We start from the raw sequence: 22,841 nt of genomic DNA, 5'->3' as shown, positions 1-22,841 counted from the left end.
TGAACATTTACCTGACTTCCATACCTGCTGTATCTGTTACTAAAGCAGAATTAATCACATGCTTCCTGTTAGCCTATATCTTTACTCAACTGAATACAACGATACCAAAAGATGGACCTGCTATAATAAATTTATAATGAAAACTATAAACCAATTTTAAGAAATGTCCCATCTTATGACAGAAAAGGAGAAAGCACTATGAAATCAGTTTCAAGATTAGCAGAAACACAAAAATTTTACAAACACCAAATATTTTATACATATATATACCTCAAGAGGAAAAAGATTAAAATCATATGCATCAAAATGTTAACAATGGTTATCTGAACAAACATTTCACACACAAAAAAAGAAAAAGGTGGAGGACTGAGAACAAATATACATTTTCTTAATGTAAAACATCATTTCATCATTAGGGAAATCAAAATTAGGATGAGATACCATCAGAATGGCAAAAAATTAAAAAGACTGACATTAACAAGTCCTTACAAAAGTAAGGAACTTTCATACATTGCTGATGGGGACGCAGAATGATAGTTACTTTGGAAAAAGTTTCACAGTTTCTTACAAGTTTCAACACAGCTCTTACCATTAGACCCAGAAACTCCATTTATTCAAGAGAAATGAAAACTTATGTCAACACAAAGACCTATATTTAATTATTCACAGCAGCATTATTCATTGTAGTGGTGGTTACTTACTTCATACATTTGTCAAACACATTGAATGTATACATTAAAAGGATAAATTTTATTGTATGTAAATTTTACCTCAAAAAACCCTAACTTGTAAAAAAATTTCATTCAAAAGTCATTGATTCCCTGACCCTATGCAGACTGTCTAAATACCTCTTAAACGTACTCCCGTAGCTCTCTTTGCAGGTATTTATCTATCATCAGTTTACCAGGTCCTAAGAACCTTATCTTAGTCATCTCTGGATCACTGACACTAAGAACGATGCCTGTCAGAAAGCAGATGACCAATCAATAAACCTAAGTGATGCTGGCTATTAACCTAATACAGCTTAGCCTCGCTTTCCTCTAAAAATCTGTAACTCTATTATATCTGATTTTTAGTAGTAGTTGTTATATCTATTTCATAGATGACTTTAAGTGTCTAATTGGCTTAGAAAAATGTTTTCCCTTTCTCTTGTTCTCTGCTATACCAGCTTTGTAAGAGGATACATGAATGCTAACTCTCTGAAAGTAGGGTAAGTTAGACCTAAGTACATTTGGGTGTTTTAAGAAGACAACCAACTAAGGAATGTATGAACTGAAAAACATGATGAAGGCCATCTTCTCTGGGCAAAACAAGACTTTGCCACAAGCCTATAGCTCTGCGATTCTAACGTTAAGAAGCACCACCCCATGCAAAATGTTAACAAGTGCTTAGTGTCATTGTGCACAGGGTCTATGCACAAAGAGCCAACTACAGCATGTAGGAAGACAGAAAGAACATGTGCCCCAGTGCCTTTAGCCGGGCTAAAGGCAACAAGCATTTGGGATTAAAAGAATGACCCTAAGCCAAAGTCATTACCGCATGAGTTTTAAGATCAGTCCTAAAACAGAAGAAAAAATATAAAAATAAAACAATTTACAGCAGGTTAGAATTTAGTAAAGGAAAATATTTATTGAATGCATTGTTCTGGTCTCTACCCAAGAACACAAAATAAACTATGGTGTGCAAAATAAAGGAAGAGTTGTTTTGTTGTTGTTTTTTTACTCTGAAAAATATACAGAGAGAACTGTCTAAGAGAAATATACCAGATGGTATATACTGAATAAATATTAAGAAATATGAAGGATGTTTGCAGATACAACTAACATTTTACATTGCCTTTATCAGTAGTCCCACAGGTATCACAAAATAGAAATGGCATTTATTCCAATGTGGGATGGGTAGTTACCAAGGACTACATGTATACAGCAGTGTAGTACAGCGGAAAGAGAATGAATTTTTAAGTCAGCCAGGCCTCATATAAATTCCAGCTCCACCTATCAGTGTGATCTTGATTAGTTTCTTAAACTCTCTGAGGCTCAATTTTCCCATCAGGAAACTGGGCAATAATATCAGCTTTCACAAGGTTGTCAAAAACATTAATTGCAGTTACTTATGTCTGGGACTGGCAAATAGGTTTCATTTCATATGCAATTCTGGCATATTGCTAGGTGCATTCTGAAATACTGTGTTAGAAAAGACTGCACAGCTACTTCTGAGCTCAGATAGCTCAGTCAGCTACATCAGTCATGGGGAACGGGTCGCAGTAGGTAAGCCAGGCATTTGTCATCCCTGTGTTCAACAAACAGTAGCTCCTCTTATTCTTGGAAAAACCCTACTCTACTGGCCATAAGAGAGGTGTTCATTTTCAACTTCTTTTTCAGATTCTAGGGGAAATAGCCAGCATGACAGAAGAGGCAGAGTACTATAAGAAAGCATATTCTTTCCTACTGCCCACCCCACTCAAAATCCTCTTAAATTAGCAGCTTAAAGCAGTTCTTCATAACTGTTTTCAGTTATTTTTTAAACTTCTCAATGACTCCAATTTCTGTAATTAAGTAAACAGTCATAAAAGGTCTCTTTTTATTAACAGGAAATATAGAATCTGACAATTCAACAAAAAAAAAGCTAGATGGTTTCTTTGGAGAGGACAACTACTTGAAACTGACAGTCTAAAAATTACCTGCTGACCCAGGTATTTCAGCCCGTCCAAACAGACTTTCCATTCAATCAACAGCTGGTAGACGTCCTCCTTTCCACCCCATATCTTCACCACAAAACAAGACACAGATGTATCCAGACGGTCTGGCATTATTCCAAAATCAAGACTCCGCCATGTTGGATTCTGTTAATAGAAATGAAAACCTGCTTTAGGAAGATCCTAAATGTTTACAGTTATTTCAGTTAGGTTGTACATAATTTTGTTTTTTAACCAAAAGAACTCATATATTACATTGCAAACTTAAGTGAACTAAGAAGACATTCCAATTAACATGAAGAGAGTGATACTGACACTTTTCAATTTCTCTGCTTATTTATTATAGTCACTGGAAGGAGCATATATTCTAGTCTCTAATTAACATGGCTTCCTATGGTAATTCATTTATTTATTCCACACAATACACAATCATTAAGAAACAACATATAAACAATGCCCTCAAAGTACCTCCAACTTATTGCTGGATTTGAACGTCTCTTTAAATAATTACACAATTTCATGAAAACTCCAATATTCAAAAGGTTACAAAGTGGCACAGGAGGGATTAATAAACTATGAAGGAACAGGGGGAAAGAGGGCATGCAGGCCATGAAGCTTGGCTTTTATAGGACAAATAATATTTCACCAGGTTGAAAGAGGGAATTGCCCAGTAAAATAAGGGCTCAGAGGTGTGAAATAGCAGTGTGGTCAAGTAACTACGGCAACTGCTAGAACACACAGCACCAGAGTGGCAGGGTGCAAAGCTGGAGCGATCAACAGGAGGCTTCATGCCGAGGAGGCAGTTTACTGTGTACAAGCTGTGGGGACACTGAGAGGCTTTAAGGTTAAGAAAGACAAGGTCAACTGTATGCTCTGAAAGAAGTTTGTTTTCCATTCAGATAGTTGAAACATTCTCTGAAAAGGGAAAAAATTAAGGGACTTTAATATTATCAATAGACATGAACTACAATACATCAATTATTTACTTTCAATTATTTCCCTACTTTTTTAAAAATTCTTTTTAAAATTTTTATGTGGAGGATAATTGCTTTACAATATTGTGTTAGTTTCTGCCACACATCAACCTGAATCAGCCAGAGGCAGGCACATGTCCCCTCCCTCTTGAACCTCCCTCCCACCTCCCACACCAACCCACCCCTCTCTAGTTTATCACTGAGCGCTGGGTTTGAGTTCCCTGTGTCATACAGCAAATTCCCACTATTTATTTTACGTATGGTAGTGTTTCGACGTTACTCTTTCAATTCATCCCTCCTTCTCTTTCCCCCACTGTGTCCACAAGTCTATTTTCTATGTCTGTGTCTCCACTGCTCTCCCGCAAATAGGTTCATCAGTATCATCTTTCTATATATATACACATTAATATAGGATATCTGTTTTTCTGATTTATTTCACTATGTGTAATAGGATCTAGGTTCATCCACCTCATTAGAATTAACTCTGATGTGTTCCTTTTTATGATTAATATTCCACTGTATAGATGTACCATAACTTCCTTATCCATTCATCTGGTGATGGACATCTACGTTGCTTCCATGTCCTAGCTACTGGAAATAGTGCTGCGATGAACACTGGGGTAATGTGTCTTTTTAAAGAATCCACCCGCAGTGCAGGAGATCCTGGTTCAATTCCTGGGTCGAGAATATCCCCTAGAGAACAGATATGCTACCTACTCCAGTATTCTTGGGCTTCCCTGGTAGCTCAGATGGTAAAGAATACACCTGCAATGCAGGAGACCTGGGTTCAGTCCCTGGGTTGGGAAGATCCCCTGGAGGAGGGCATGGCAACCCACTCCAGTGTTCTTGCCTGGAGAATCCCCATGAACAGAGGAGCCTGGCGGGCTGCAGTCCACAGGGTCACAAACAGTTGGAGATGACTGGGCAACTAAGCGCACAGCACAGGGTATATGCCCAGCAGTGGGATTGTTGGGTCATATAGTAGTTTTATTCCTAGTTTTTTTAAAGGAATCTCCATACTGTTCTCTATAGTGGTTGTTACCAATTTACTTTCCCACTAACAATGCAAGAGGGTTCCCTTTGTCCACACCCACTCCAGCATTTATTGTTTGTAGATTTTTTGATGATGGCCATTCTGACTGGTATGAGATGATATCTCATTGTCTTGATTTGCTATTTCCCCTACTTTAACTGTTAGGGCTCTCATTACTGAACATAACTAATTAATCTCATTAAATTATCAATTTTCATATTATATAAATCAGTAAATCAAAAAGCCCTCATATAAGGGTAACTGATCTTTGCTTCGTGACAGTTTTTTTCCTGACCAAAGTGGGGAGGGGACCAGAGCAGTATTTTTGGTTTAGGGGATATACTGATGTATGTGTTTTTGTGAATTTAACTGCTGACGTTTCAGGAGAGGGAACAGGACTTCTAGTTTCATGGTGTTTATGTCTGATCTTTTTCACTTGTATGTATTTTGCTTGTATATTTTTATTTTCTGATTTCCCTGTACTAAAATAAAAGCTCTGATAGACAGGAACATTGCCTGATTTGTTTACCACAAGATCCCCAAAGTTTGAAAAGTTCCTGGTATGTGCTCAATAAATATTTGCTGAGTGAGTGAATGAATGCCCACTTAACCAAAATGGATGTCTGAGGACACCAAAAGATTATCAATAAATAGCATGATGATAACACAATAAGCTCACTGTGCAGTTTTATATGGATTCCACAGCACTCATGAATTTCAACCTAAGATCATCAGAACTCCATTCTGATATGACCCCCACCCTGTCTCTATCCCACCAAAATTGTTTTAGCAACCCTGCTAAATAGGGGTGGTGTGCTTAGTGGCTCAATGTGTCCAACTCTGTGATCCCATGGACTACAGCCCGCCAGGCTCCTCTGTGGGGATTCTCCAGGCAAGAATACTGGAGTGGGTTGCCATGCCCTCCTCCAGGGGATCTTCCCAACCCAGGGATTGAATCCAGGCCTCCGGCATTGCAGGCGGGGTCTTTACCATCTGAGCCACCTGGGAAGCCCAAGAATACTGGAGTGGGTAGCCATGCCCTCTGCCAAGAGACCTTCCCAACCCAGGGACTGAACCCAGGTCTCCTGCACTGCAGGAGGTTTCTTTACCATCTGAGGCACCAGGGAAGCACAAGAGTACTGGAGTGGGTAGCCTATCCCTTCTCCAGGGAATCTTCCTGACCCAGGAATCGAACCAGGGTCTCCTTCATTGCAGGCAGATTCTTTACCAGCTGAGCTACCAGGGAAGCCCAAATAGGAGTAGAATTTCATTTAAATATGAAGATGAACATTAAGGTCTAGGAATAAGTAGGCAGACCTGTACTACAAAAAATGCTCAAAAAATTCTTTACACTGAAGTAAAATGACACCAGACAGAAACCTGGCTCTCTAAGACGGAATAAAAAGCACTGGCAATGGTAAAGAGTGAGTAAATATAAAAGACTATCTATTTTTCTTATTTTATTTATATCATATATGACTGTTTAAAGTAAAAGTTATAACTGTATAAAGAGTTTTATAACATATGTATAGATTCATATATACAAATGTAATAGCATAAACTAGAGAAGGTAGACAACTGGAACTATTCTGTTGCAAGGTTCTCCTGTTTACATGAAGTACATACAGCAATCCTAAAGTAATGATTTAAAAAGTAATGCAAAGAAGTACAGCTGAAAAGACAAGGCAAGAATGTAAAACAATATGAAAAAATATTCTATAATGATTTCATTTATATGAAGTTCTAAAACAAGTAAAACAAATCTGTGGTGACAAATGATTTCCTCTTGTGGGGAGACCGGCTTCTGGGCATAAGAGAACTTTCTGGAATGATAGGAAATGTATATATCTTGACAAAGTATGTATGCACTTACCAAAACTCAGCAAACAAAATAGTTAAAATTTGTGCATTTCACTGTATATGACTTTTAATTAAGGAAATAGACACTGAACTCCAAAGTATAGGTTTGCTTCTTATAGTGGTAAGGATTAGTAATTCTGAGGCCACTTTTTGTGAATTCTAAGCCTGAGCAAAGATGTGGAGGTCAGTGGAAGCCAGGTTTTTCACTGTCAGAGAATGGAGTAACAAATGAATTTGTTCAGTCCAGAGTTCAGCTGGACTGAAATTGGAGATATTGGTGTGAATGCATGGTTTTTAAAAGAAAGAGCAATAGATATACTGTGTGTGTGCGTGTGTGTGTGAGTTCCTAGCTCAGTCCCTTAAGCAAGGCCAGAAGTAATGAGCACACTAGTAACCATGAGCGTGCTCAGATCTTACTGTCTATTTAGCAATCTCAAAAAAAGAGAACCAAGGGTTCCTTGGGGAGAAAACTGATTCCAGAGCTATGGCAGGAAGGGTACAACATGAGTCTGGAATATCTCAAGCCAGAATGTCAGGAAGTACTCAATGATGTCGACATATCAAAAGGACATAGGAATCAATTTACAGGGCTCTCACTAACCAAATGCAGGATAATGTAAGCATCAAAATAAAATATAATAATAGTTTATAACCCACTGAATAAAATAAGAATCTTTGAGTCCATAATGATACAGATTAATAATTAATTAATTAAATGGGAGAGAAAGTTAAATTGCCAACTAATAAATAATAAAAGGAAAGATGGAAATTAGAAAATCACCAATGGATGCTAAAACTGGTAAGCAAACAGTTGATAAGAAGCATCATATATAAAAAGTCTCAAAGTTTCTCCCTCACAAATTACTTATTAATTATAAATGGAAAAATTATAACTTCTCAGTGGAGAAACCTGACAGGAATTACCTTAATCAGGTGACAAATTGGGACAAACCAGCAACAGGTGCCTCTTAAAACTAAGCACTGAAAAGATTACAGCACTACAGGTATAGTTTTCCCGCCAAAAATGCATTACCTGAATCTCATCATGAAGAAACATCAAACAAACTGAAAGAGTCTACAAAATAATTGGTCTGTATGGTTTTAAATGGAGGGACTGGTTCCAAATTGAGAAAGGAGTAGGTCAACGTTGTATACTGTCACCTTACTTATTCAATTTATATGCAGAGTACATCATGCAAGATGCCAAACTAGATGAAGCACAAGCCAGAATCAATTGCAGGGAGAAATACCAATAACCTCAGATATGCAGATGACACCACCCTATGGCAGAAAGTGAAGAGGAACTAAAGAGCCTCTCGATGAAAGTGAAAGAAGAGTGTGAAAAGGCTGGCTTAAAACTCAACATTCAAAAAACTAAGATTAAGATCATAGCATCTGGTCCTATCTTTCATGACAAACAGATGGGTAAACAATGGAAACAGTGAGAGACTTTATTTTCTTGGGCTCCAAAATCACTGTGGATGGTGACTGCAGCCATGAAATTAAAAGACGCTTGCTCCTTGGAAGAAAAGCTATGACAAACCTAGACAACATGTTAAAAAGCAGAGACATTACTTTACCAACAAAGGTCCAATAATAGTCAAAACTATGGCTTTTCCAGTAGTTGTGTATGGATCTGAGAGTTGGATCATAAAGAAAGCTGAGCACCGAAGAACTGATGCTTTTACACTTTGTTGCTGAAGAAGAATCCTGAGAGTCCCTTGGACTGCAAGGAGATTAAACCAAGCAATCCTAAAGGAAATCAGTCCTGAATATTCACTGGAAGGACTGATAGTGAAGCTGAAGCTCCAATACTCTGGCCACCTGATACGCAGAACTGACTCTTAGGAAAAGACCCAGATGGTGGAAAAGACTGAAGGCAGAAGAAGAGGACGACAGAGGATGAGATGGTTGGGTGGACATCCAATTGAATGGACATGAATTTGAGGAAGCTCCAGGAGTTGGTGATGGACAGGGAAGCCTGGCATGCTGCAGTCCATGGGGTCGCAAAGAGGCGGACACGACTGAGAGACTGAACTGATGGTTCTGAACGCTGAAGTCAGAACACCCGAAAAGGCTAAAGAACTGTCCAAACTTAAGAAGAAAGCAACATGACAACTAAAGACAAAGTGTTTCTAGATTAAGTCTTGGAGAGTTGACAACACCTGAATAAGGACTAGGGATTAATTGGTGGAAACCTAAATTGGTACAGCCACTTGGAAAACACTACGGAAGTAACTCAAAAAATTTACCATAGAACTACCTTATGATCCAGTGATCCCTCTTCTGGGTAGATACTCAAAGGAAATGAAAGTCTCTTAGAGATAGAAGTGCTCCCGTGTTCACTGCAGCATTATTCACAATAGTCAAATACATGTACAACCCAAGTGTTAATCAACAGATGAATGAATAAAGAAAATGTCATGCATATACGTGTGGAACATTATTCAGCCTTAAAAAGGAAATCTTGCCATTTGCAAAAGCACGGATGAAACTGAAGGACAGTATGATAAGTGAAATAAGTCAGAAACAGAAAGTGAAATACTGCATAATATCACTTACATGTGGAATCTAAAAGTCAAACTCATAAAAACGGTGTATAATGGTAGCTGCCAGGGGTTGAAGGTTGGGCAAAATGGGGAGATGTTGGCCAAAGGGTATAAGGGTACAAAGTTTCAGTTTTGCAAGATGAAATCATCTTGGAAATCAAATGTACAACATGGTGACTAAAGTTAATAACACTATATTGTATACTTGAAGTTTGCTAAGAGAGTACTAAGCATTCTCACTACCAAAAAAACACAGTTAACTATGGGAGGTAATAGATATATTAATCAGTTTGATTTTGGTCATTATTTTACTACATATATTTAAGTATATATATGTATGCTGCTGCTGCTGCTAAGTCACTTCAGTCATGTCCGACTCTGTGCGACCCCATGGACAGCAGCCCACCAGGCTCCGCTGTCCCTGGGATTCTCCAGGCAAGAACACTGGACTGGGTTGCCATTTCCTTCTCCAATATATATGTATAGATAATATATATATACCTGTATATATAGATATTCCTATGTGTGTGTGTGTGTGTGTGTGTGTGTGTGTGTGTGTGTATATACATATATGTATAGATAAACCAAAACATCATGTTGCATATCTTAATACACACAATTTTTGTCAACTATACCTGGAGGGTAGAGGATGAAGGACTGTGCTTAACTGTACTGTGTCAATGTTATACTTTCCTGATTTTAGTCATTTTAATGTAATTATATAAGAGATTGTCCTTGTTTGTAGGAAATATATACTGAAGTATTTGATACCAGCAAATCTTTCTTTGAAGGTAGTCAATTATTTAAGAAGCCAAAGTTATGTTTAGATAAATTTATTGAAAATATAGGCAATAAAGAAAGACAAAAATATTATGAGTATAACATGATGAGTAACTACGAAACAACAAGATCAGATTTCACACATGAATGGAAGGCAACCATCCATTTCTGATAATGGCAAGCTAGACGGTCCTCCCACTGAAAACAATTAAAAATGCTGGCTAAAATATAACCACCATCATCACTGAAGATTTTCCAAGCCAAAAAGGAAAGCTAGAACTCGAAGAAATAAATGTAAATCTAGAGGACTTTTCCCTTAAAGGAATTTGCCAACATATATAAACTTGAGGCATTGGTTTGGGCAGTCTTAAAGAGAGACAAGAACATAATTCAAAGCCCACACCCAGGTCTCACTCAGGTCTACGAGAAGTCCTCCGCATTGAGCTTGAACAACAAAAAAGCTATATACTCACAGGCATGAGTGAAACCACAGAGTAGAATTCAACAAACCAACGGCACAAAACCTGAGATAATCAAATCAGGAAACAAGAAAAAAAGACTAAACTATAAAATGAGACTGAACAGCTCTCATAAACATATTAAAAAAAAAAAAGCCAAATCCTTGCACAGAATGTGTTTATTTTTAATTGACACTAACTGGCACTGTTTCTCCAGAACAGGCACTTCATAAATATATAAATTGAGAAAAATGAATATCAAAATGGCCAATAAACACTGGAAAAGGTGATCAATTAGAATAATACATGAGGAAATGTAAAATAAAATCACAATATAATACCACTAGCCCACCAGAATGGCTCAAATTTTCAAAACAAATAATAACAAGTTTGGGCAAGAATGTGGAGCAACTAAAAACTTCACTGCTGGTAAGGATGTAACTGGTACAAGCAACTTTGGAAAGCTATCTGGCAGCACCTACTAGAGCTGAAAACACCTACGATTCAGCACTTAGTTCCACTCTTACGTAGATACCTAACAGAAAATAGAGATACATACTTGCCAAAGGACACATACATACAGAATTAATAAATAATTCGTATGAATCTCACTAATATGCTAAGCAAAAGAGCATATGCCATATAAAAGTTCAGTAGCAAGCAGGACTAATCTAGAAGTCAGGATAGTGGTGGTCTTTGGAAGGAGGTAGTAACTGGAGGGAGAACACAAAATAATGCTGTTGTTCTTGATCTGGTTACATGGATCTGTTCCCTGTGAAAAGTCACCAGGCTATTATTTGTGCCCTTTACTGTAATGTGTGCTGTATCACAATACAAAGTAATAAGACAAAAATTTTCAAAGATTCAATAATGGGAAAAATACAGCATCTTACAAGGAGGTATCTACAGAGATTAAAAACAAAGGTATCTCTTCATGATGTCATTTCGGGCCCTAAAGCCTGAAGACAGGAGTTGGATTAACCGCCTAAAAAGACAGCCATTTACTCCCCTATGTATAAGGTCATCTCTCAACTAAACTCCATGTGCTCTGGAATATGAAATAGCGTAATTTCAAATTCTCAGCAGAAAAAGCATGAAATAACCACCCCTTTCCAAAATGGAAAAAAAAAAAAAGACCTGGTGAATGTATGGCCCTTAAATATGAAGGGCCATATTTAAGGGGTGGGATGATGGGCACAAAGAATACTTCATTCTAAAACTAATTAAAAGTCTTTGAAAGGAGAGTAGTCTTTTGAAGTTGTCTCTGTGGCTGAATTGATGGCCTGAACCAACATTTTAAACCAACAGAACATTAATACAGCAGAACTATTGTCAATCTTCTCATTACAATGACCTTCCTTTATAATTTTATAGAATAGCTGCCAGACAACGACCAATCATTCCCGAGCTGGTCCACTCAGATACAGATATGGTCTGCCACATATTAAAGACTCTACTGCCTAATAATGTTACTGTAAACATCTAGATGATTTTCTACATTTAATCTATACATATAAGCTCATGTCTAGATGGAACAAATTATTCAAGTACTAACATCATTTAGGGACCTATATCTTATTCACTGAAAGTATAGTGGCAGGATATTAGGATATTTATGGCTTTGAAAAGCTCACCTCCAGGAGAATCTAAAATTATTATTTATTATCTAGGCAATTTCTCTAAAACACTGTTCAACTGATACTTCTTATTTATTAAAGGAACACATATACAGAAAAGTTTCAAAATACAAACATGTTGTCACTATGTTATCACTCAAAAACAAATTAACAGTCACAAGAAACACAACTAAGAATTCATAAAAGCTGTTCCAACTTCCCCAAAACATACAAGATAACTCTCAGGGATGGCATACTAAATTCATAAGCAGTAATTATTCCCCAGCCCCAAATTTTCTCTCCTTTGTCTCATTCACCTTTATTCATCCTTCATGTCTCAACTTAGGAATTACTTATTGTAAGAAGCCTCTCCTAATCACCCTCACCAAACTAAGATAAATGACATTCCTACATGTTCCCAAAGAATCCTGTTCTTCCCTGGTCTTATAATTGCATGATGATGAAGTTTAACACAAAGTAACATAAAACGGCTAAGCAAGAGGATCCAACTCCCTTCTCTCTTTCTCACTCTTGCTCATGCGCACGCTCGCGCTCTCTCTCTCTCTCTCTCTCTCTCGTGCACGCTCTCTCTCTCTCTCACATACACACACAAAGATGAAATGTTAATTCAGTTCAATTAGAACATACACTTCTGTGACAACCCCTCAAGCCAGTAACTCATAAAAAGTATTTATATTGTCCAGTCAATTTTTTCCCAAAGATTTAAAAATATCTCAGGCAGTCTCAATTCAAACAGAAGTTTTGGTCCTGATAACTCTGTCACATGCTTTCCCTAAAAGCACATGCTCTAGAACTTTGTTTATTCAATTATAAGGCCTATCACTGACCTCTGTTAGACCTCTAAGAGACATTTAACCAGGAGAAGGGGCGCAGCACAATGCTGTGAAAGAGACGGACTTCCAAACACATAGGAAACAGCTATCACTCTTCTTCCTGCCACCGTGAGATTTTTAATTTTCTAATAAAAAAGAAAAACTTTTTCGTAAAAAATAAAAGACACAATAATTAACTTGATAATTGTTAAAAATGGTACACATGGGTTCACTGGGCTTCCCTGATAGCTCAGCTGGTAAGGAATCCGCCTGCAATGCAGGAGACCCTGGTTCAATTCCTGGGTCAGGCAGATCCGCTGGAGAAGGGATAGGCTACCCACTCCAGTATTCTCAGGCTTCCCTCGTGGCTCAGCTGGTAAAGAATCTGCCTGCGATGTGGAAGACCTGGCTTTGACCCTTGGGTTGGGAAGATCCCCTGGAGAAGGGAAAGGCTACCCACTCCAGTATTCTGGCTGCAGAATTCCATGGACTGTATAGTCCATGGGGTCTCAAAGAGTTGGACATGACTGAGCCACTTTCACTTTCATGTAGGTTCATTACGCAATTTGCCTCTACTTTTACGTATGTACAAAATCCAATTTAGAGAATTTAGTTACTTCCATTCTTACCACTGGAGAAGGCAATGGCACCCCACTCCAGTACTTCTGCCTGAAAATCCCGTGGACGGAGGAGCCTGGTGGGCTGCAGTCTATGGGGTTGCTAGAGTCAGACATGACTAAGCGACTTCACTTTCACTTTTCACTTTCATGCACTGGAGAAGGAAATGGCAACCCACTCCAGTGTTCTTGCCTGGAGAGTCCCAGGGATGGGGAGGCCTGGTGGGCTGCCGTCTCTGGGGTTGCAGAGTCGGACACGACTGAAGCAACTTAGCAGCAGCAGCATTCTTACCACTTCAATTATTTTAGTTTTTAATTAACCAATGGCCCTTCAATAATGTTAAGAATATTAACTTCCCCCTGAACCAAACGTCAATAAATAACTAGTTTGGAGGGTATGGTTAGCTGAACCCTGAGATAAGAAAGCTGAATGATACATTCACCATTAACTGTTCAATGCTAAATATATCTGAGAAGAAATCAGGACTCTGACATATAACTTGGAGACACAGCTCCACCATCTAGCCTGTCAACAGTGGATTATTCTAGTTAATGCAATAGACACTGGACTTCACTGTGCTAGGGCCGTTAGAAAATAGAAAAATGAATATGCTGGGGGTCCTTGTTCACTAGCTGTCCTCAATTTTGTGTTACCTCTCAAAAACTCATTCCCATGCCATCCACCCCTTTACTATCTGCTATCTCTCCAGGTCATTTCCTCTGCTGTCCTGATCCTCAGTTCCTTTTTCCCTATCTCTGTCAAGCTTGTCAAAATCTCAAACCACTCACTCCACTCCGGCCATACTAAATTCTTAGCCATTCCTTGAAAACCTCAAGTACACGCCTACCTTCATGTTTTCCTACTTCTTGGCCTGGAACAGTCTTCCCCTCTTAGATACATGGTAGTTGTTGTCCAGTCACTAAATCGTACCTGACTCTTTGCGACGCCATGAACTGCAGCACACCACGTTTCCCTGTCTACCACTATCTCCTGGAGTCTGCTCAAGTTCATGTTCATTGACTCAGTGATGCTATCTAACCATCTTATCCTCTGATAAATGGTATGTTCCCTCATTTTTTTCAGCTGTCTGCTCAAATGAGACCTTTCATGTGACTACCACAGAAATTCAGCCACTACCCCTGCCAGATACTTCACTACACTATTTTACTCAATTATATTTATTACCATCTAACATATTCCAATTTATGGACTTCCCTGATGGCTCAGATGGTAAAGCGTCTGCCTACAACACAGGAGACCCGGGTTCAATCCCTGGGTCAGGAAGACCTCCTGGAGAAGGAAATGGCAACCCACTCCAGGATTCTTACCTGGAAAATCCCATGGATGGAGGAACCTGGTAGGCTACAATCCATGGGGTTGCGAAGAGTTGGAGACGACTGAGCGACTTCTCAACACACAAACACATTCCAATTTATCATCAAGTCTAACAAATTATTTTTCTTCCATTGAAAGATAAATTCTGACTTTCAGTTCAGTTCAGTTGCTCAGTCGTGTCTGACTCTTTGTGACCCCATGAACTGCAGCACACCAGGCCTCCCTGTCCAGCACCAACTCCCAGAGTTTACTCAAACTCATGTCCATTGAGTCAGTGATGCCATCCAACCATCTCATCCTCTGTTGTCCCCTTCTCCTCCTGCCTTCAATCTTTCCCAGCATCAGGGTCTTTTCAAATGAGTCAGTTCTTCGCATCAGGTGGCCCAAAGTATTGAATTTTCAGCTTCAGCATCAGTCCTTCCAAAGACTATTCGGGACTGATTTCCTTTAGGATGGACTGGTTGGACCTTCTTGCAGTCCAAGGGACTCACAAGAGTCTTCTCCAACACCACAATTCAAAAGCATCAATTCTTCAGTGCTCAGCTTTCTTTATAGTCCAACTCTCACATCCATACATTACTACTAGAAAAATCATAGCTTTCACTAGACAGAATTTTGTTGGCTAAGTAATGTCTCTGCTTTTTAATAAGCTGTCTAGGATGGTCATAATTTTTCTTCCAAGGAGCAAGTGTCTTTTAATTTCATGGCTGCAGTCACCATGTGCAGTGATTTTGGAGTCCAAATAAATAAAGTCTCTCACTGTTTCACCATCTATTTGCCATGAAGTGATGGGACCAGATGCCATGATCTTAATCTTGTGAATGTTGAGTTTTAAGCCAACTTTTTCACTCTTTTCTTTCATTGTAAGATTTTTCTTCCATCTTCCATTGTAACATTTTTCTTCCATCGTAAGATAAATTCTGACTTTAGAAGTGTTAAAATCAGTAAGGTCCTGTACTCGTTGACCACTAGGTGGCAGTCATCAGGTGTCACTATCTACATGCACAACCTTAATAGTTGTCTTTTTGTGTTTTTTTTTAATTGTAGTATAGTTACTTTACAATGCTGTGTTACTTTCTTTTGTACAGCAAAGTAAATAAGTTATACATATACATATATCCCCTGTTTTTGATTTCCTTCCCATATAGGTCACCACAGAGCACTGAGGTCCCTGTGCTATACAGGGACCTCATTAGTATACACAGCAGTATATAGTCGTTCTTAATATCAATTCTTTTAAGTGTTGACACTACTGACACTACATGTGCTTAGTCTGTCAGTTAAAAATCTCTTGATTTAAATTCAAACAATCCTATATATAATATCTATCAATAATTTACATTCAACACATTTTTAAAATATCAAGTATTCATAATAATGTAGAATAACCAGAAAGAACTTTCATAGACTGCTAATGAGAATGTAAACAAAACAGCAACTTTAAACTATTTAGCAATATATACTAAAGCTTACAATATGCATATTCCAAGCAAGCCCACTTCTGGTTATATACACAACAGAAATGCATACAAACATTCAACCAACAGATATATCCAAGAATATCCATAGCAGTACTATTCATATTAGCTCAAAACTAGAAACAAGCACTTCGCCCAGCAGTCCAGTGGTTAAGACTCCACGCTTCCACTACAGGGGGCACAAGTTCATTCCCAGGTCCGGTAACTAAAATCCCATATGCCATGCAACATGGCCAGAAAACAAACAAACAAAACCAGAAACTAACCAAATTCCCAGCAACAGAAGAACGGATAACTTCTGGTATATTCACACAACAAAAGACAACAGAGAAAAAAATATTAATGACTCTTACAATATACAGTTAAAACATCAAAGTCAGACACAAAAGAACAGACACTATATGATTCCATTTCTACAAAGCTCACAAACGGGTAAATTAATTTATGGTGTTAAAAGTCAGAAAAGTGGAAGTCACTCAGTCATGTCCAACTCTTTGCAACCCCATGGACTACACAGTCCATGGAATTCTCCAGGCCAGAATACTGGAGTGGGTAAGTTGTTCCCTTCTCCAGGGGATCTTGTCAACCCTGGAATTGAAGCAGGGTCTCCCACATTGCAGGCGGATTCTTTACCAGCTGAGCTACCAGGGAACCCCATGTTAAAAGTAAGAGAGGAGTAGTAACTGAAGACGGTATAAGGGGGCTTCTGGGGCACTGAAAATATTCTACTTCTTGATCTGGATACTGGTTACACATGTATATTTAATTTGAGAAAATTGAGTTTTCACTATAGTAAAGGGAGTAGAATAAATTGAGGAGTCCTTCTACTCTATTTGCTCCTTAAACCTACCCTCCCCACCTCTCTGTAGACCATTTCTGTCTCCAACTGAGCCAGGATAGGAGCAGAAACAATATTTAGCAGCTACTATATGTCAGGCTTCCCTGGTGGCTCAGCTGGTTTTCCCAGCAGTTCAGTGGTCAGGACTTTAAGCTCTCACTGTTCAGGGCCTGGGTTCAGTCCCTGATCAGGGAACTAAGATGCCCCAAGCCACATGGCATGGCCAAAAAAAAAAAAAAAAGATGACAGCTTGATGAAGAGGAAAGAGTAGTAGAGACTTGAAGATGGAGGGCCTGGATTTGAGTTCTGGTCCCACAATTGTTGTGACTCTGCAAAAGTCAGAGACTCTCTGGATGTCAGTGTCTTAAGACCTACCCTGTCTACAAGTTGCTCTAAGGATCAAAATGAGATAACATACGTAAAAGGATTCTGTAGAGATAACACATTGTGGTTATCCATTTATTCATCTAACGAATATTTACTGAGCATCTACAATATTCTAGACTCTAGGGTTTCAAAGGTGAACAAGACTGGCAAGGTCCCTACTCTCATGAAACTTCATACTTGTAAGTGGGAGACATAATAAACAGATAAATGGGCAAGAGTTTCCAACAGTGATAAATGCTCTAAAGAAAATAAAACAGAGTGATGTGAAAAAAAGTGGAAAGGGAACTACTTTAGATGGAATAGTTATAGAAGGCCAGGCTGAAGTGACATAGCTCAAACCTCAAAGGGTTCTTCAGCAAGGTAAAGAAGCAAGCAAACAGGTGCTGTAGGCATAAGGAACAAGGTAAGTTTGACCTGTTTGAAGCACTGAAAAAATGAGGTAAGCCTGGAACACAAGGCTTAGTGAGAAAAACCATCAGCAGACAAGGCTGAAAAAGTGGACAGGGGCTAAATCCAATATGGCTGGATTGTTATAAGAATGTTATCAGTACCATAAAGCTTTTCTTTTTATTAACGTGGCCAAATTGAATCATCATGCAAATTATCTAGTGTACCCATTCGCAAAAGTAGGACATTTCCAACTTTCTCCTTGAGCAACTCTATGGCCAAAAAATAAGTAGAAAGATCCTATACAATGGCCCTAGCCATAAAATTCTTAAGAACTACATACAAAAACATCATTTATTATGATGTTTGGAAAGTTAAATAGTTAAAAACCTCAAGAGCAAACAGAAATGACAGAATTATAGAATGATTTGAAAAAAAAAAAAAGGTTTTTAACAGAAAAAGTGTCATTGCATTCAGTAAATATTTATCAAGCACCTACTTTGTGCCAGGCATGCTCTAAGCACTAGAGATACATCAATGAACAAATCAGTGAAGATTTAAGCAATAATTGAGCAGAAGATTTAACTGTAGAAATATAATACCAGAACTGAACTTCAACTTATTTTATGTCTCAGCATTTTCTAAAATAGGAGTCATAGGCTTAGTCATATGCACCTGTCAGAAAGCAAACTTACCAAGGAATTCTTAATCACTTCACTCCTATAAAATTCTGGAAAAGAAGAAAAAGAACAATAAGTGATGTGGAAGAAAATAAGCTCACTAACTCTTAATCCCATAAATTTTTTAACATATGCTCTAGTAAAAAAAAAAAAAAAAAACCAACACTTCAAACATTTTCAAGGGCTCTCTGTATATATTTATCTGTAAAAATTAAAATACAGATAATTATGAAATAAAAGTTTTTTAATTGAAGCATAGTTGATTTACAATGTGTTAGTTTCTAATATACAGCAAAGTGATTCAGTTGTACATATACAAATATTTATTCTTTTTCATATTCTTTCCCATTACAGTTTATTATAGGATATTGAATATAGTTCCCTGTGCTACACAGTAAGACCCTGTCTAAAATTAAAAAGTTTTAAAGGGAAAAACACTGGTAAAGAAAGGTCAAAATCTATTAAGATTTAATTTAGTTATTTTTCCCTGACTGGCTCCTTTTACCCCAGAGTCTAAGGTAAGGCCTTAAAAACTCAGACTTTATTCTCCCTTAACTACTGCCATCGTCTACAACCAATTCCATATGCTCCGCTTGTCTCAAACATCTCCAGTGATTATCCATTGTAGTACTGTGGAAAGAACACTCATCTAGCAACCAGGTGACCAAAGTTCTAGCTCTACATGTCATTAACGTTCTGCTCTCATTCCCCTGGGCCCATTTCTTCATGACACTTTTGACAATCAGACTAATAATCAAGGCCTTCTGTAATCACTAAAATTCCATGATTCTATACACCTTCATTTATACTGTAAATGTTACAAAACCTGAAGATACAATTAAGAGAGAGACTGTGTCAGAGGTTCAGTGAAGATACAATCAAAAGAAAGACTGTGTCAGAGGTTCAGACAGACATTCCTAAGAACCCTTCAATACTGCCTCTGTTGTCTCTGCCAAAGTTACGCTGTGATGCTCTGTCAATGCAGAGCCTACAAGGACTCTGTACCCGTATGCTGCTATCGGGCAATATTCCCCATGGGTGATGCACATATCACTGATACATGAGACGACTCTTAGGTGATACGTGGATAAACTTTACTTTTTTCTAACATTGAAATTTATGACTCATATACCCAACCCCTAATAGTAAGCTCCATAAGGGCAATACCATTTGTTTTGTATAACTGCTGTCTCCTCAACACATAAAAACTATTCCTGGCACAGAGTAGGCACTCAGTAAAATTTTGATTGAATCAACAACTTCACAGACTGTGGAAAAATGGACTTCTTAAAATATATTCAGTATGTAGCACTAGAGATGAAATTCAAAGAGAGTAAAACTTGCCAAAGTAGTCCACAAGACTGAAGTTTGGGAATCATCAAGCAGTAAAGGAAAAGTGGACCTGGATATAAAGTTCTAATGGGCAAGGTCTTTTGGTTAAAATGTTTCTTCACAAAACACAGCATCTATACTATTCTATGCTTGTCTTCCCTTAAACAATAGTAATAGTGATAATCATCCTATTTTTTGGCAAGATAGCCACAACACACTAATGAAAAAAACAAGTTCTATGAGAGAATTTACCACAGGATCCAAATTTTTACAATTACATGAACAACATTTATCTTAAGTGATAGGGTTAGGCTGCTTACTTTTATTTATTGCTTGGCAGTTTTTAAATTTTTCTATTTTGAACAATTACTTTAAATAAGAGAAGGGATAATTCTAATTGTTTTTAAAAGGAAAGTTTTCTTGATGAATATTTAAGTTACTGATAGTTTTTGGATATTTCAAGTAATATTATATATAATCTTTGAAAGATATATATTCTAAGACACATGAATCTATAAGATAGACTTCAAGTGAAATTGCAAGATAAAAGGAAAAAAAAGCTTGAATTTGATAGATATTGCCAGATTGTTCTCTATAAACACTGTACCAATTTACAGTCCCACTTAACAGTAGCCAACCCTACACATTTGTGTTTTTTTAATTAGTTAATTCACTGGCTGTGCTGGGTCTTCATTGCTGCATGCGGCGTTTCTCTAGTTGCGGAGAGTCGGCGCTACCCTAACTGCGGTGCACAGGCTTCTCACTGCTGTGGCTGCTCCTGTCACAGAACACAGGCTCTAGGCACTCGGGCTTCAGTAGCTGCAGCACACGGGCTCAGCAGTAGTGGCTTGCAGGGTCCACCGCAGGCTCAGTAGCTGTGGCACAAGGGGCCTAGCTGCTCCACAGCACGTGGGATCTTCCCAGAGCAGGGATCAAACCCATGTCCCCTGCACTGGCAGTTGGATTCTTAAGCACTGGACCACAAGGGAACCCCAACCCTCAGTATTATTCTTTTCATTTTTTCCCAACAGTTAACCAATGCCAATCATAAATTGGCTACATAAATGTACATACATATGTATGTCCATGTGTGTATATATATACATATGTTCTTCTCTAATATGCATACATATACTCTAATTCATTCCCAGTATGTTTCTGGGGCGGGGAGAGTTTTAGGGCTAAATTGTGTTGCTTGTTATTACAAGGTACTCTCACTTAATATACTTTTGTATTGTCTAAATTTGCTGCAAGTATGTAAAACTTTTTAAAGCAATGAAAAAAAATTAAAGCTATTCCTTTTTTCTTTTGAGAGAATTCCTCAGCTTAATCTATAAAGTGTCTAAATTAAAGAGTCTCCAACAAACATATTTCCAGCTCTAAAAAAATGAACAGCATTTTTTTTCAAAACTTTGCTGACTAACTATATATATACATAAATGAAACTAAACAATTTGCTTTCCCCATTAGACCCTCAAAATGGATTTGCTAATTTTAATGGAGAAGGGTCAACAAAGGAGCCATTCAGTTTGGCAAGGAATCACCGAGTCTAAAGTAATTTCTAAAGTGTTAAATGTGGGCCTCCACTGTCTATCACTCTGCTACACTTTGATTGTCAATGAAATCAGCAACATGGTGCACAACAGAATAGTGAATTCAGGAGAATTTAAAGTGAAAAAAACAGTTCCAGTCCCCAATGCACCATGTATAAGCTTGACCCTGGACAAGTCAATTAACTTTTCTGGGCCATAGTTTCTTCACCTTTAAAGGAGAATGACACCTGGAAAATAACAGGGTTGTTATGAGGCTCAAATGAAATACTGAGTTAACAATACTTTATAAGCTATCATTGTTATTAATATAATTCTATGAATTTTTATTAATTCAACTTGAGCAAAACTATTAGACAAATAAATTTTCAAAAAGATATCATGCAAGACTAGTTTTACATAAAAGGGACTATTAGATACAAATTCTTCTCTATCCATGCTAAGACCTAAACAAACAAAGCAAGCAGAGATTGCAAAGCATGGTTCCAATGGCATGTCAAACATGCTATTATATAGCATTCCATTTATTTAACAAATGCTTTTTTAGTATCTCAACCTCACTCAAAAAGAAGAAACAAACTTAGACTCTATTATGAAACTATTTTTCAACTATCAGATTGGTGAAATTTCACAAGTTTGATTGCACAGTCTGCTGGTCAGGCTGTAGGGAAAAGGGTGCCCATGCACAGCAGATGGGAATGTCAACAGGACAATTTTGTAATATTTGTACTTCCACTCTGGAATTTTCCCCCACAGCCTTACTAGCACTCACACAAAATAATATATACCGATGAAACTGCTCATGGTAATGCTGTGTATATAGCAAAAGACCAGAACAACTAAATGCTCATCAAAAGAAGTCAGTTAAATAAATTATGGCACAACTGTTCAATGCAAAACTAAACAGAAAAAAAGAAAATTAGAGAAGCTCTTTATGAAATTATATGGGAAGACATCTAAAATATATTAAGTGAAAAATGCAAGGCACAGAAATATATATATACATATACAATTGGTACAATTTTTACTCACAATTGCATAAAGAATCTCAGGGTACAGCAAAAAACTAGCAAGACGGAACAGGTGAGAGGAAGATTTTAATATAAACCTTCATATATATTTTTTGAGCCATGGACTGTATTAGCTATTCAAAAATTAAATGAAAATATCTGGGGGCTTACTTTGTGCCAAGCATTATTCCAAGTATTGGAAACAGTGCGGTGAACAAAACTGACCCAGAAGTTTCTACTCAAATGGAGCTTACATTTAGTGGAGAGACATGCATTCAGCAAATAAGTAAACATACAGTTATGTCAGACGATCTGGAGTATTGTGGAGAAAAATCCAACACAATAGACGGGGAGAAGAGTCACAATTTTTAAAAGGGTTAGTCAGTGATCAAGCAGAGTTTCTCTGAGGAAACATCTGGAGTGAAGAA

The 22,841-nt window shown here is 37.7% G+C and overlaps 1 protein-coding gene across 5 annotated transcripts in view; it reads right to left on the bottom strand.

Annotated features, from left to right (window-relative positions):
• Nucleotides 1-22,841, bottom strand: part of UVRAG (UV radiation resistance associated) — a 328,758-nt gene that overhangs the window by 265,147 nt on the left and 40,770 nt on the right. For 3 of the 5 annotated variants that reach the window (XM_015474813.3, XM_059874960.1, XM_059874959.1), the window contains exon 3: nucleotides 2,681-2,842. In XM_015474813.3, coding sequence (XP_015330299.1) covers nucleotides 2,681-2,842 — 162 coding nt within the window. Of the gene's footprint in view, nucleotides 1-2,680; nucleotides 2,843-18,536; nucleotides 18,572-22,841 lie in introns of all 5 variants that reach the window. The other 2 variants (XM_059874961.1, NM_001193026.1) reach the window with 1 other exon arrangement.

This window comes from Bos taurus, chromosome 15, assembly GCF_002263795.3.
Source record: "Bos taurus isolate L1 Dominette 01449 registration number 42190680 breed Hereford chromosome 15, ARS-UCD2.0, whole genome shotgun sequence".
In the NCBI taxonomy this organism is placed as follows: domain Eukaryota; kingdom Metazoa; phylum Chordata; class Mammalia; order Artiodactyla; family Bovidae; genus Bos; species Bos taurus.
The sequence above is the reverse complement of the archived record's forward strand: the minus strand, read 5'-3'. Positions and strand labels throughout refer to the sequence as shown.